Source organism: Heliconius melpomene, chromosome 4 (genome assembly GCF_056956725.1).
Source record: "Heliconius melpomene rosina isolate 202511_hmr_F chromosome 4, ASM5695672v1, whole genome shotgun sequence".
In the NCBI taxonomy this organism is placed as follows: Eukaryota; Metazoa; Arthropoda; class Insecta; order Lepidoptera; family Nymphalidae; genus Heliconius; species Heliconius melpomene.
The window spans coordinates 1,437,889-1,453,906 of NC_140392.1; the positions used below are offsets into that span (position 1 = coordinate 1,437,889).

A 16,018-nucleotide genomic window follows, 5' to 3' on the forward strand; every position below is an offset into this window, starting at 1 on the left:
ATAATTATCTCAATGTTGTTTGATAATTATCGATTAAAACAAAAAACATGAAATTCATACTATTTTACTAAAATATTTTATTATTATTATTTTTTTATATTTATAAGGTTGAGATCAACTAATTTTGTTTCCAATAAGTTCGCTTTTGCACTTTTGAAGTTGAGAACTTCTTTGTATGAAAGATATACAGGGTGTCCCAGGAGCCAACGATAAAACGAAACCAGGTGATAGACCAAGTCGTGACAGTTATGAGAAAAATATAAAAAAAAATCTTTGTCATGTATTTTTCATATTATATTGATTTTAAAAAATATCACAAAAACCGACACCCTGTGATGGTTTTTCACGTCCTTGGACTACAAATATTACTCTTTCTTCATTTTTTTTTCTGTAATGTAATCATGATTAACCCTTCTGTGAATTACAGTTTAAGATTTAAACATACCTGCATCAGTTTTCAATAAAATGTGGTGTTTTTGCCAAACATTAAATTCAAAATATTTACTACACCCAACTTTAACCGACTGTACTATAAAAAAAATGTACTACACTGTTTTTGCAAGTAACTTTAAAAGTTGGCGCATTTAATCTGGATTCCGAAATGGTACGACACTTGCTGGATTACTTCTTTGTTGAAGAGAGAAAAATCGAAATACACGATAATCGGGATGACGTTCAGCTTTTTGGTATCTTTTCCGATACATTCTAGCTGCAGCATTTGCGTTACATAACCATTCTCTATGAATGAAATGCATATTGGCAATGTGTCAAAGACCGAGTATATCGCCTGCGAGACCCCGGACTCGAGCACTGTCCTTATAAGTCCTGGGTCATCCCCTAAGTTGGAAAAGTTCAGGTACCTTGGATCCGTCATGCACGAGTCTGAAGGCATCGATCACGATCTCTATAAGACGGATAAGAGTTTGGACGGTATCCTGCGATCACAGACCACTCCAGTCACCTCCCTAAACTAAACACTTAGCCCAGGCAACGCTTATCCGACTTAGGGGCTGGCCCAGGACTTATAAGAACAGTGCTCGATTCCGGGCTCTCGCAGGCCATATACTCGGTCTTTGACACATTGCCAATATGCATTTCATTCATGGAGAATGGTTATGTAACGCAAATGCTGCAGCTAGAATGTATCGGAAAAGATACCAAAAAGCTGAACGTCATCCCGATTATCGTGTATTTCGATTTTTCTCTCTTCAACAAAGAAGTAATCCAGCAAGTGTCGTACCATTTCGGAATCCAGATTAAATGCGCCAACTTTTAAAGTTACTTGCAAAAACAGTGTAGTACATTTTTTTTATAGTACAGTCGGTTAAAGTTGGGTGTAGTAAATATTTTGAATTTAATGTTTGGCAAAAACACCACATTTTATTGAAAACTGATGCAGGTATGCTTAAATCTTAAACTGTAATTCACAGAAGGGTTAATCATGATTACATTACAGAAAAAAAAATGAAGAAAGAGTAATATTTGTAGTCCAGGGACGTGAAAAACCATCACAGGGTGTCGGTTTTTGTGATATTTTTTAAAATCAATATAATATGAAAAATACATGACAAAGATTTTTTTTTATATTTTTCTCATAACTGTCACGACTTGGTCTATCACCTGGTTTCGTTTTATCGTTGGCTCCTGGGACACCCTGTATATGGCTTCTCCGTTCGGGACGTGTAACCTATGTAGTATTTATTGAATATTCTTATCTTTATTCTTAGAAAGCTTTAAAGAGCTTCTAATACTCGACTCATTTTAGTATTCATAGGTTTTCTTAATTCAGTATCTTTTTTGATGTTATAAGTAGGATACTTAGTTGAAGTATATTTTTGTGTATTTTACATACAAGTAAGGAGGATAAATAAAAGATTTAGATCGAAATTTATAGTTTATATTAGATTTATAATAAGATATGTAGTCTACAAAATTTCACAAATTTTCACAACGTTATTTGAACCTAAAGCGTCTACCCATTTTATTATGAAAATAAAATTATCGAAATCACTGGATCTACGTACGACGGGGGCTGATTTTACGCAACCATTATTTTTTAAAATATAATCTAATAGGCAGTTTTTTTAATCTCGCGTATCTTTACATGAGTAAGTCAAAAACTAATAACGGTAAAAAAATAAAAAAATATCAATTCATAAAAGCAGCCCCCCGTTAAACCAAACAACAACGTCGTCCGATACAAATACAATTATATTTATTTTATTATCGTTATATTTAACTAGAGTTATACAGAATAATGATCCTATGAAATATAATTATGCATTCTTTAGATTTATTCAATATAATAATAATAATAATACTTAATAAGTATCAATAGGTAATGAATAGTCAATGTCGTGCTACAAACTACAATAGTTTATAATATAATAATAATAATGAATGAGTCGTATTATTTCTTTACCATTTATTACTTTAGATTTCTTAGTCGATATTAACCACTAAACGAGCAAACGGCAGCCTCGACCCACGTGGGTGCACATAATACAAAAAAACATCGTCAACACATAAAATAATAATTAATCAATAATAATCGTACAGATAAAAATCATTCATAAAAACATTACAATAAAAATCTAAACATTAAAACACACTTAAAACAAACATTATATTAATATTATTATAATCATAGTGTGTACGTATGTATAATATCATTTAAGCGAATAATCGTATAGTCAAAATAATGAGCATGGCGCGCGGGGCGGCGGCGGCGGCGCCTCGGGCTGCGGTGGCGCCTCGGGCTGCGGTGGCGCCTCGGGCGGCGCGGGCGGCATTACGCTACACTCGATACTCAATACTCATTACTCAATACTCATTACCTATCAACAACACATTGGCTAGGCCGCTCCGCGCCGCGCGTCCGGCCCCGCGCCGCCCGCCCCTCGCTTATTATATTATTACGATATCTTAATACTTTACGCTACTACATTAGGTAAGCTTTATAAATTTTCGATTTCTCATTTATGCTATCAATAATAATAATTATACAACTTTTTTTAAATTTTATGCTTTTTTTCGAAATTCTATCGTAACCTCGACTCTCTGCGGCGCCGAGCGCGGCGGACGCTCGACGACCAATAAAAAACGTTCATAATAAGAAAATATATCGTGAGAAACTCTGCCGACTTACGATAGGTACGGCGCGGCGGACGGGCCGTGCCGGCGAGGCGCCGACTTTTGGCACCAGGATTTCGATTACGCGACTTTTTTTTAATATTTTCGTAACGATTTAAGTAAAAAAGGTCAGTTCCACATCGGCGGGAACTTACGACAGGATGCGGATAGCCTGGTGCGCGGGCGCGGCGCACGCGGGGCACGGCGCCGCCGTCGCCGCCAGCCGCTGCGCGCACTCCAGGCAGAACAGGTTGTGCCCGCACGGCACCAGCGCCGCCGCCACGCCGCGCTCGGCGCACACAGCGCAAGCGCGCGCCGGAGACGCTGCGGGCGATGGCCGCGGCGGGCCCCACGCCCACACGCCGCCCGCGCCCGGCGACTCAAACGACGGCGACTCGCCCAGCCCCTCGTCGCGCTCCGTGGACGACCAGATGCCCAGTAGGTCGCCCAGCCGCCCCGACGAGCCTCCCGACGAGCACGAGCCCGCAGACGAGAAGGCGGCCTCCTGCTCGGGCCGCAGCAGCGATGGCAGCCCCACGGCGCGGTAGAACTGCGCCAGCGACTCGTCCGACAGCCCACCCGCGCCCGTGCCCGCGCCTGCTGCCGCGCCCGCCTCCGCGCCTGCGCCCGCACCCGCCGCGCCGGTGCGCAGCGCGATGTGCGCCTCGATCTCCTTGCGCGCCGCCTCCACGCTCTCGGGCAGGCCGGTGACCTCGAACACGGGCTCGCGCTCGCGCGACGGCGTCACAATGTAGGTGTGCGTGGTGTGCTGGATGCGCTTGATGGTGGCGCCCTTGGGGCCCACTACGAGTCCCACCACGCGGTAGGGCACGCGCACCTGCGCCGTCACGTGCCCCGGGGCGCCAGCGGGCGGCGGGGGCGCGGCCCCGCACTTGCGCGAGGCGCGGATCTGCGAAAAGTGCTCGGCGGCGGAGAGGATCTCGCGCTTGGCGCGTGCGACGTCCTCCTTGCGGCCCGTCACCACAAACACGGGCTCCTCGCCGCGCACCGGTGTCTTTATGTAGGTGTTGGTCTTGGCGCGCAGTGCTTTGATTTTGCAACCTGAAACAAACAACATATTTATGTAGCGATTGTTATTTTACATTAAAATATTATAAAATAAACATTTTAGTTTTAATTATGACATCTGAAGAAAATTAGACAATACGAGTCAACGCTAGATAATTTCTATGTAAGTAGGTAGTAGGTGCCCTGTAGGTACTCTACATAGTATCATTTAATAGTAAGCAATTGTATCATTGGTCTGGCGAGCTGGCGACACGACACTACGACACTGCGACACTCTGACAGCGCCCGTCACTGCGAGCGGCGCCGGCCGGGACCGGGCGGCGGAAGCGTCAATCGGCGGCGGCGGCACTCGGGGGACACACGTAGACTACGTTACGTTAAAATACGTTGTTACGTTGAAATTTTCCTTTTGTATGAAAAGAAATTAATTATGTAGTTACTTTCGGCCATTTTACAATATAATGATTTCTGACCCCGGTTCACACAAATAATTATGCTCTTTTGCCCCAAATAAGAGGCCACGTGGTGGGTCGTTGTCCCGCACCGACTCGTGGCTCTGTTGTACGCGCGTCCCGCTCGCGCCCCCCTCCACCCCACTGCGGCAAACGGCGTGGTAGCGTAGCGTGCAGTGTCCTGTCCGAGCGTATCCACGACCCCGCAATCAATATCGCACGCTTCCTGAAGACGGTTTTTCTATATAATAAATTATGTCTCTATTTTCCTTTGCGTTAGAGAAAGGTGAGACGTTTACGATGCATAAAAGTAATGACCCATATATTATGTTGGTATTTCCCTTGTAGATGAAAAACTAAATATTAACGAATATTATTATTGAAATGTATCAAAAGCTTTTAGCCTCAATCATAAAGGCTGATAAATATTTTAAAATTTTACTTTAAACCAAATCAAATAAAATTTTAAGGATAGGATGAAAAATTTCATACCATTGCCTGCACTAGGAATCGAATGGTAATACCGAGCTTAGTTTTATTCGCGATACATGGCGTTGGCAAGCTGCCAAGTATGTTACCGCTTGACAAATTAAAGAGACTCGTATGAGATGATTTGACAAAATACGACAAAACTATAAAAATTATCCTTTTTTTTCAGCTTCACGCTGTATCCCGCAAAAAACTGAGTAGGCGGAGACAACCTAGTTTTAAAACACTCTGATTTTCCGCCGAATTTTACGAGGCATTGCGTGTCAATGCATGCATGCATGACAATATTAATAAATAATACTTCAATCCCTCGAGTGGGGATCAAACCCACAACCGTTGTGTTACAGTCACACCCTAGTACCTATGGGCTACGACAGCCTCAAAATAATCCTTATAACAAAATATACAGAATAATTTAAGAAAAGCTCCTTAAAAAAGCGAAAAGGCTGTAAACCATCCGTGTTTTAACTAATAATGAACCGAGAACAATATTTAAAGATGTTTATAACATTCTATCAGCCGAGCACAGGTTGTTCACAGCGTAGAGAAGAAAGGGGGCTTGGTTGAAAAATGTTGAATTATTTAGCACAAGGTTCCCTCTGTATTGTGGAGTGTAATAATGACTGCGGCGTCAAAGCTTTGGAGGCGTTTTAGTCGCGTCGTGGCTGACGGCACGTTCATTTGTATAGCACTACAATATTATATTTATATAGTTATATTTTCTTATATAAATAATCATTAGTGCGTTCGTGCTTCTATAAAAATTGTTATAATGTGGATATATTAAATATCGAGTTGTATTTTATAAGGGTAGAATCACATTTCGATGTTTCAGAGGAAAGACCCTCTTAGATAAGGTAAATTTGTATTCTCTCCCTCCTAGAACGAGATGTAATATATAATTGTCTCTTTCTACAACCCTCGCAGAAACGGTGGAATTTCCTTATAACAGTATCTTGATCGTTTCAAGTAAAATTCTTCAACAGAATGCGAATACAAGAATATCAAAGTTCTAATATCTAATTTAACTTAATATTAGAAGCGTCTATCTACTAATGAGGATTTCTATAGATATTTTTAATTACATATATAAAGAAATCCTAACAAATAAGAATATTTTTCATACATCTAAATGACAGACAATATAAAATCAAAAACATGCCCGACGCTTTACAAATGTTTGATTTATTATTTAAAAGAGCGAGATTACACGCACGCCGAACACCGAACACCGAAAACCTGCGCTGGTTTTGTTAAATACTTTTATCTAAAGTTGTATAATATCAAATGAATAATTAAAACCAAGCCAGTTATGGCGCAGTGGTATAATAGTGTGATTGTAATGCGATAGTTGTAAATTCGATTCCCACCGAGAAATAAATTATTATTAGCAGCTCAATACACAATGCGTCGAAAATACGGCGAAAAGCGAGGAATGGAGTGTCTTAACACTACGTTCCCTCTGCCTACCCTGCTATATGCGAGATACAACGTGAAGATAAAAAAATGTATGATTTAAATAAATAATTAAAGGACATTAAATCACGTTTCAGGACAAGTGGGGACGGCCTAGATTTTATTTATGCTAAACGAAATGTATCATTAAACAAATTGTCTCTCTCATTAAGAGCGCAAAGTTGAAAATAAGAACCCGCTACCCGCAACCCCCACAACCCGCGCAACCCTCAATTAAAACCCACGCCACCGCCTGAAGTACTCGTCGGCCGCGTAGACCCTAGTTCACCTACATCGTAGCCCGTAGCGGCCACTGCTCTCTACGCCGTAGAACCGGGTCACTGCGCCGCACGCTACGGACTTTTTATCATATACTTTTTTTCAACCCCTTACGCTGATTTTACGCTGGGGTTTTTTTTACGTTGCTATAGTTTTTTATTACTCTACGTGTTATTATTACAACGATGGCACTAAATGAAGCTTAAACTAGCGTTAATTAATATTAAATCTGCTTAAATAAACAATTTTCTCTTTATTATCACGATAACGATGTAATCTAACACAAAGTGATTTAGGAGGTTATCTTCTGTTCACAGGAAATTTAACGTTAGGGCGGAGGACAATGAGACGTGGTGAAGATTTATGGTGCTTGCATGGTGTTTCAGCACGTCGGTCTCGGCATTTTGGGTGTATTATAAATGAAGATATTCCAAATATTTATATCTGTATAAACGTGTTTATAACAAACTAGCTTTTGCCTGCGGCTTCGGTCGCGTTATCAAATGGAAATAAGTATTTGTTACGTTCGAAAACTGGACTATCCGTCACAAACAGTAATAATGTTCAATTAGAAACTGCAGTTCTTGAGATTACAACGTTCAACCAAATATACTTTTCAGCTTTATAATATTTGTACAGAAGTATAGAAAAATATTATAATTAGTAGATATGTATTTAACAGGAAGTTGAAAATTAAAAAAAAGATGTTTATTGATATTTAAGAAATCTATATAAATAAATATAAATCTGTCTACAGATTTTTTTATAACAAAAATAGCGGAATCCTTTCAAAATAATGAAATAGGATAGCTCAATAGAGCACGGAGCGGTCTAAGCTGTGTTTGATTAATCGACGGCCAACTTTTGATTAATACCCCTCAAATACAGATGTTATATAAAATTAATTATCCTTATCGTTATTTATATCGTTATTATAATTATTATACAATATAGTAATTTAACGCATATAATATGCATACATTTTTTGTTGTAAGTGCGACATTTGTGGGTTCGATATCCACCTGGGGGAACGAATTATTTTCTTTTCCTTGCTCTTTAAGCAAGGCACAGCGTTGAGTTCCGCCACTCAACACGGAATACACTACGGGAATATTCATCACTTTAACTTTTCCACATGATGTAATAATATAATTGAAACAAGATGCTCTAAAAGCCCCCGGAAATAGCGTCTCTTAAGCTTTTTGTGTGACAGAAATAAAATAAAGTACAGTACTACGTAGGCAGAGCGGGTAATATTTATAATAAAGTACCAGGAGATCATGTCTAGCGAGGAGTACAACGCTCAGTGCAAAGAGTAAGGGCCGTTACACATCTATATAAAGTTTATGGCGTTATAAAAACATCGTGTGAGCTTACTATAAGAAATTTATATTATGATATGTATGTATATCCAAATATTAATGGGCTCTTAAACCTTTTTTATCTGTATTCAAATTGTAAAAATAATTTATCATGGCAGATGTTTAGGGATGTAATTTAGGTAATAGATTATTATTGTTATGTTGGTATATTAAATAACTGTATGACTTTAAAATTTGGCATATCTTACTAATATTATAAAAGTGAAAGTGTGTGATGATGGCTGTATGTTCCACTTTCACGCAAGAACTAAGGAACGGATTTAGATGAAACTTCATATTTACATGCTGATAATAACACATAGGCTACATTTTATTAACAGTTTTTTATAATTCGGCCTTAAGCGGGCGCAGCCGCGCTCGAGTCGCTACTGTAATGTAAGGCTTTTATGTATCTTTAAGTATTTATTCTATAAATTGATATGGAATATATGAATATTATTAAATTTACGATAATAATTTTAAAATAAATGTGTAGTATTTTAACATTGTAATATAAATTTGCTTAACCGAAACAAACTATTTCTATATAAATTTGTATGTACCCATTTATCTACCATTGTGAATAAAGCCTTACAGCACTAAGTTTCAAAAGGCAAATGATGAGACTAGGAGCAAAAAGTATATGGATAGACTACGCGGAATTTTCTATAAAGTACCAGGCGAGCAGAAGTCGAAGGGAGTTCGCGCTAGCGCGTTGTGGGGTGGCCAACTTAGCGGGAAAGCGGAAGTGCCGAGTTTTCCCGCGCAACCTACATCTGTTACTACCCAGTTATGGCCACACTTCCGGCCCACAATGGAACCCAGGGAATGCGTTCATCTATTCTGCCTTTTGAATACTTTGAAATACATCTTCATTGTAACGATCGTACAAATCATTCCGCAGCCAACATTTTTTTTATTACAAACTTCTGAGGACACGAGAAAATGGAAATGTTTACTATTATTCCATCAGATAGGGGAAAAGCGTTTTTTTCGCCAGTAATTTTGGCACGCCGCCAACCGTAGCGTTTGCGCCATCAATACGACAGTCGTCGGTCAAAAATCAGAGGTCAACGAGTAATTATTAGAAGATACCATACATTCGATAGAAATAAAATGGAAACTGCACTTCAAAGGGTAAATAGAGGCACGAGAATCTATATTAAAATGACTTTTCAACTAATTACCACTACGCGTAGAGTATTATAATACATTTCCCGCGCAAAAATAGGATACGAGCCGGCTTTTTAAATGGAGCGAAATGTCGCATGCGGTGTTTGAGAGCGTAGCGGGGGCGGGCGGGGGTGTGTGGGGCGAGGGCGGGGGTGGGGGCTGGTGTAGGGCGGGGGTTGGTAGGGGGTAGGGGTTGCGGCGCCGCCGGGGCGCGTGCCGTCAGCGATCGATACCGGTCAACGACCCGCGGCCGGTGCATTGGCAACCCCTGCCGCGTGCGAATTTAACCCACATTTTGAGGTGATTGCGCGCACCAGGAAACCATCGCGCAGGTCATGTCTGTGTTGCTAGACCGTTCATTTGGTTTAGTTTTAGTTATGTTGTGCTTATTAATATGTTTTAATGATAGTAAATTGTTTATTAACAACTGATATTTGATGTTAGCTTCTATATTTAAACGTCTATTTTCGTCTAAAACAAAGTCGTTTCATAAAACGATACAGTTGAAATAAATACCTTCATTAAATAGACATAATTTAACATTTCATACTCAACTACGATATACTACCATGCAAAAAAACTTAACAAAACACACAAAAAAATCTCAAACGATCAAAATTAAGGTTAGCTCGTGTTGAGGAAAACAGTTTTTCCTGGTGTTTCCCGCGGCCATTGCACTCGGCTTACGTAACACCAGGGCTACAGCGGTAACGAGGAGCTCGCACAGACGCAGGGGCGTAAGTCCGCGACCCCTCAACCTAAAACGAGCTTTACTTCCTTACAATAGGCCTGTTATTAGAACGACTCGCGGCTAAGCGGAGTGATTAATGGTGTCTTTAGGAGTGCGGCCAGAGGGGAGGCCGGGGTTGATCGAACTGAAATTTTAGCGTTCAATGCCCACCTGACGTTTGTTTTACTATATAATCACTATTTCTACCAGCTTACGATCCAAAATAGTTTAGGAGCTATGTAAAGAGCTAGACAGACTTACACTTTAAAAATGCACTCGCGGTCTATTTAGAATGCCGTTGAATTTAGGGCAGCAGACGTTCTTTGAGACAATTTGACTTCCACATTGGAAATGCGGTCTTGATATAAGTGCATCTAGGTCGATTTCGCAGTGTTAACCGCCGGGTGGTACTCCCTTACTCTTTGGGCAAAGTGGCTGGGCTGGCACGTCCACTTAAGTAATTAGAGACCTTGTTTCAATGGTAATAAATGTTAATTTCGTTTATAGTGGCGTAACGACTTGATACTTTATGAGAGCAGTGAGTGACACGTGGCGTTTGGAGAGTGTTGCGCGAGAGAGAGAGAGAGAGAGAGAGATGAGCACTTCGACGTCGAACTCATCTCGAGACATGTTCGAAGAAAGAAGAATGGTTAAACGGGTGGATGTTTTAGTATGTTGCTTTTTACGTTGCAGAGGCTGGTGTGTCTTGAATGATAACTACCCATGGCAGTTTATCTACACTGTCGTATTTAAGCAATTTAGTAATTTCATGAAGAGGGTTGAACTTTTCTATAATTGTAGGATTCTCTTTCTTTTTTATATTTATTAAAAGTTCTAATAGTATTGTCGACGAAATTACAGCTGAATAATAAAATAATTAAATGGTATCCAAGTTTTATGCTTAAAGGCACATATTTTTATGGGGATTAAAGTATGAATTTCGAAATTCAAAGCATCTTTTAATATTCAAAGAACCGAAACAAGGGATATTTTGAGTTTCCTTTACATTGCCCTTTGGAATGACTTTTAAGTTGAGAGGCCTTATTAATTAGTCAGTCGAAGTCAAGTTACAATAACAACCATTGTAGACGAATTCTGCTTAAACTTAATGTCTTGTTATTTTAGAACGCGACTCGACACTACTGTTTGAAAAATATCAAATATTTTATTTAATAGTTCATACATTTCATACTTACATTTTATTTGGAATGTTTTTATAAAAGTATCGGGAATATGAGGCCGACTGACTGTAACGTCACGTCAGTTCTGCCACTCAACACCTCCAGAATTCGACAAAAAGTGGGGACGGAGTGTCTTAACACTAGGTTCCCTCTGCCTATCGGCTGTTTGTGGGATACAGCGTGAAGCTGATTTATTTGTTTTTATTTATCATCAACATATGATACTGTTGTTTAAGAGTTAAGAGTAACGACCGAAAGACATACATACATACGTACGTTGGAAGTGTAAAAATTAGCACTTGCCCTGTAACATTACTTGCAATAATGCACCTCTGCCGTCTGCATTAACTATTTGCTTTTAAAAGTCATATATATACTTTTTTAACATCACGCTTGACCCTGCATACAGTTGGGTAGCCGGGAACCTAATGTTAAGACACTTTGTTCCCCACTTTCCTCCGTATTGTGGAGGCGCTGAATGAAGCGAAGAGCGAAGAAACGAATATTAATATATTTCACTTTCTCGAGTGGGAATCGAACCCACAATCTCTTAATGTCGCACGCTAGTACCCCTTCGCCACGACTGTATATTACTTAAATTATAAACTTCACCAATTGTAAGTAGTAAGTTGTCCAATTGCTCCAGATATTTACCTGAAAGAAAAAAATAACGTTAGTATAAAAAATACTAAGTAAAACCAAAAAATAACTAATTAATAAAACTTGTAAGCATTACAATTTTACGTTACTTTTAAGTATTTTTATTTTTTTAGAAACTTGTAAAAAATTTTTGAACTTTCATTGCATAAATATTAATGTTAGGTTACGAAAAGCTGCCGAATAAGCTCGTTTACTGTTCAGAGTTAGTATTTTTTAATGCAGTTAACTAAATATTACTTTTCTACACTCTCTCTTTCACCCGTAAATACAGAATACTTAGAAATAAGAATGAAATCGAATGTTCTTTCCATAGTTATTTATTTATAGATTTCTGATCACAATTTAACCTACAAAATCTACATACATATATGACGAAAATAACCTATGAATATTTAAAAAAAACAATACTAGGCTTGGAACAATGAAGCCTTGACCTTTTCAAATAAAAGATAAAGAAAGCTAATTATATTAAACATGAAAGATTCTATCGTTATTATGTAAAAAACTATTAATCTTGTACATGTTTGAGCTTAAGACAGTCTCAAGGCCGCATTTTCGTCTGGAGGTTCTTGACTAAATTATACAATAATTTGGCATAAATATAGAATATTGTACACGCGACTGTCGTAGTACCATCGGAGGGAAAGGTTACCGACCGATTTTACTTCATGCTTTTTTCGGTACGAGCACTTAGTGTTGAGACACTCCGTTTCCTACTTATTAAATAGCGGATCTCGACGTAAACTTGGACCGAACCTACAAGTTTAACCTTTATAAGCCAACGCTGCCCAACTGCGCAACAACGGACTAAAATAAAATTTTACTGTCGAATTATAACAAGTTACTTAACGTACCTCTAATCGTACCAAGGTCTTTTTACTATAAATATTTTACTTTATAAATTAACTAAGGTGTCGCTTGGCTGTCCTTAGAGGGCAATCTCTTATCTATTTTAATGGAAAGGGATGTATAAAAAACTGGCAATATTTTTTTGTATGAGGAATTTTCGCTTAATTAATTGTTATCGCCGATCAACTTCAAGGTTGTGAATGAAGTGTTATATGTACATATATTACAATCTCGTTTTGCTAAAATGTTAAAAGATTTCATTGACACCAGATGTTAATCTACTATAAGATATTTATTATTAAGTATTTCGTGAGTAGTTTGCGCGTAGCTGAATGTTCTCAGGTGACGTAAGCAACAATTTATATTTTTTTGCTCTTTTTTTCACTCTTTTTCCTGCATCTCAGGATAGAAATAGTGTGACTCTCTGTTCCACAGGCGCCGCGTAATTTTCGAGACATTGCATATAGAAAAAGGAAATTAAAATATCTTGTCCCCGCGAGAGATAATCGAAACCAGTGAAGAAAAACGTAGTGTTTGGTCACACGTTGTCCCACTACTCCAAGACTACTTAATACTTTTTGGCAGAAATCATTAAAAAATATAGGTATATATTAAAAAAAACATAAAATCGTATACTTCTCAAATAATTTTGCTTTACGAATTTCTTTCTAGGAAACATCGTACCTAAATCTCGAATACCGAATCTCAATGATCGTATTTTCGCGGACAATGCTACATAAATTTTTTCCCGCCGACGCTCACACTCAATAAATTTCCTGACTTATATTTTACGAGACACTTTACAAGCACCGAAATGAGTACTCCTTGTAATCGTTGTAATCCTAATTAATGTGCAATAAACGTTTTATATTCATATTAAGTGAATATTTTAAAATAATTAACTTTGCAATGTACATGTCAAAGATAATGTAAATTTTACATATTTTTTTAGTTTTTTTTTTTCGTTTATTATGGCGCTGACTCAAGTCGTTTAAGGATTTTATAAATATTTTAATAAAAAAATATGTTATAAGATAATATTACGTAATATTTCTTAAATATATCTAAGTAATAAAAAGAAGTATAAAGTTAATTTAAAAAGATAAAAAAATTATACGATCGTGTAAACGAAAGTCAACAAACTTTATGTAATTCTAAATAACGTCCTTAATAGACGTCATCTCGGTTAACGTTATTGCAAATTGAACTCTCTGTTCTTGTAATAGGGTCTTTTATGACAACAGCGAGGCTATATTTACATATAGTCCCGTGGGACTTGCAGTACGCTGTCGATACAAAGCCTGATACATTTCAACCCACTGAGTCATTTAACAGGTAACTCGTGGCTTATTTCTCATTTTCCTGTTATATTTAGAAATATTTAGTACAAATATATATATTTATAATTAGTTGAATTTTTTTTAAAGTTTTATTAAGATGATACTCAATAAAAACCTTATATTTACAGCTACATGCTTTTTCACGCATTGCGTTGCATTTTTCAGGCAACGGAAACCTAGTGTTAAGATATTCCGTTTCCGCTAAATCCTTACTTTCCGCTAAACTTTTGATAGATTTTATGGTGAGTGGCGAAACTTAACGCCGCGCATTGTTTACCAGAGCGAGGAAATTAATATAATTATTCCCTCTAGTTCAAATCCACAACCATTGCGGTTACAATCAGATGCTATCCACTACGCCGCGATGGCCTTAGTTTTTTTAATTATCGCTGTCAGTGGTTTTTGTTGAAAAATATATTTTTATATACATTTTTGATAGCTTTTATAGTTATTACGTTGTCACTTTATGAGTTTAGAATATGTCGTTTATTTTTTTCAAATATCACGTAGATTAGATATTCTAGACACGTAGATTTCCTAAAATTACGTAGGTATTAAAGATGACTTTTAAATGGCCCCAAATACTCAAAACTAACCGCCATCAAAAGCTGTCGTATTTTTTGTCATTTTATTGTTCTTGATAAAATCTTGTGAGGCCAGTCGTGGCGCAGGGCGACAAGCGTGCGAATGTAAATGCGATAGGTTGTAGGTTCGATTTTTACTCTATTTACATTTCCTCGCCATTCGCCATTTCCAATGCCTCCAGAATTCGGCGGAAAATGGGAAACGGAAGTGTCTTATTGGTAAGGAAGTGTCTTAACAATAGTTTCCCTCTGCCTATCCTAGTAAGTGTCGGAATATATCGCGAAGCTAAAAAAATAAAATAAATAAATAAAATCTCGTTAAATGTGTAATCTATTTTTTTATGTTGCTTAGTCATTCTTCAAATAATTTATTTAACCGACCGTGACCCAAAACACGTAAGCTAAGTTAGTTTTCCGGTGGTATTTAAAAAAATAAGTTATAAAGATATAAATATAAGAAATCCGTTGGATTCCATCACTCAACAACAATGCCTCCAGAATTCGACAAAAAGTGGGCAACGGAAGTGTCTTAATGTTAGGTTCCTAAATTTCTTCTGCCAACACTGCTATATGCGATACAGCGTGAAGCTAAGCAAATATATATTAAACAAGAATTAAAAGTTTTAAATATATATTTTTTTTAGTTGACAACAATACCCCAAATAAAAGTACGTAAAACTAACACTAGAAAGCACCTTTAGTATCCAAATTAAAATGAAAACCTGAGAACTAACCTAACCCAAGTGTGTGGCGCTCAAGGGTTGACAGAGTGCCCTTTACCACACCGGCTAGTTCTACAAAGCCTACATTACAAGGTAAAAAGGCCCAAGAGGTATTCCCGTTTTGTCCACCTACCTCCCGCCTTCCTCCCTTTCTTTATTAGTACCTTGGTTTGTTTTAATAATAGGATGATAATGGATAGCAGTTAAAAATAGTCCAGTAAAAGATTTAGTTATATGTTTTTTTTTCAGCTTCTCGCTGTATCCCGCATGTAGCAGGGTGGGTTGAGGGAGCCTAATGTTAAGACACTCTGCTCTCCATTTTACAAAATGACAGCAAATGAACAACAATACAAAATCACTTATTACAGTTATTCTAATTCAACTACACAAATACACCATTTTCCATGACTTTCAAAACATAAATTACATTATTAATTATAAGTAGAATTCAACAATAGGTTTATCTACCTATAGACTACAGTATTCCCTGTAGTCTAGGCTTCAAGGCGGTGCTTGACCTAAATTACTGAATCTGAGTGTTTAATTATTTGTATGGGCTATCCGACATTGTATCAAAGATTG

At 37.8% G+C, this 16,018-nt stretch overlaps 1 protein-coding gene across 1 annotated transcript in view; it reads right to left on the reverse strand.

The window, feature by feature from the left end:
* Window positions 1-1,881: 1,881 nt before the first annotated feature.
* LOC146539363 (RNA-binding protein MEX3B) overlaps window positions 1,882-16,018 on the reverse strand; it is a 51,509-nt gene continuing 37,372 nt past the window's right edge. Inside the window, exon 2 of the mRNA XM_085208222.1 lies at window positions 1,882-4,194. Within this exon, the coding sequence (XP_085064348.1) occupies window positions 3,284-4,194 (911 nt within the window). The 3' untranslated portion in view covers window positions 1,882-3,283. The remainder of the gene's footprint in view (window positions 4,195-16,018) is intronic.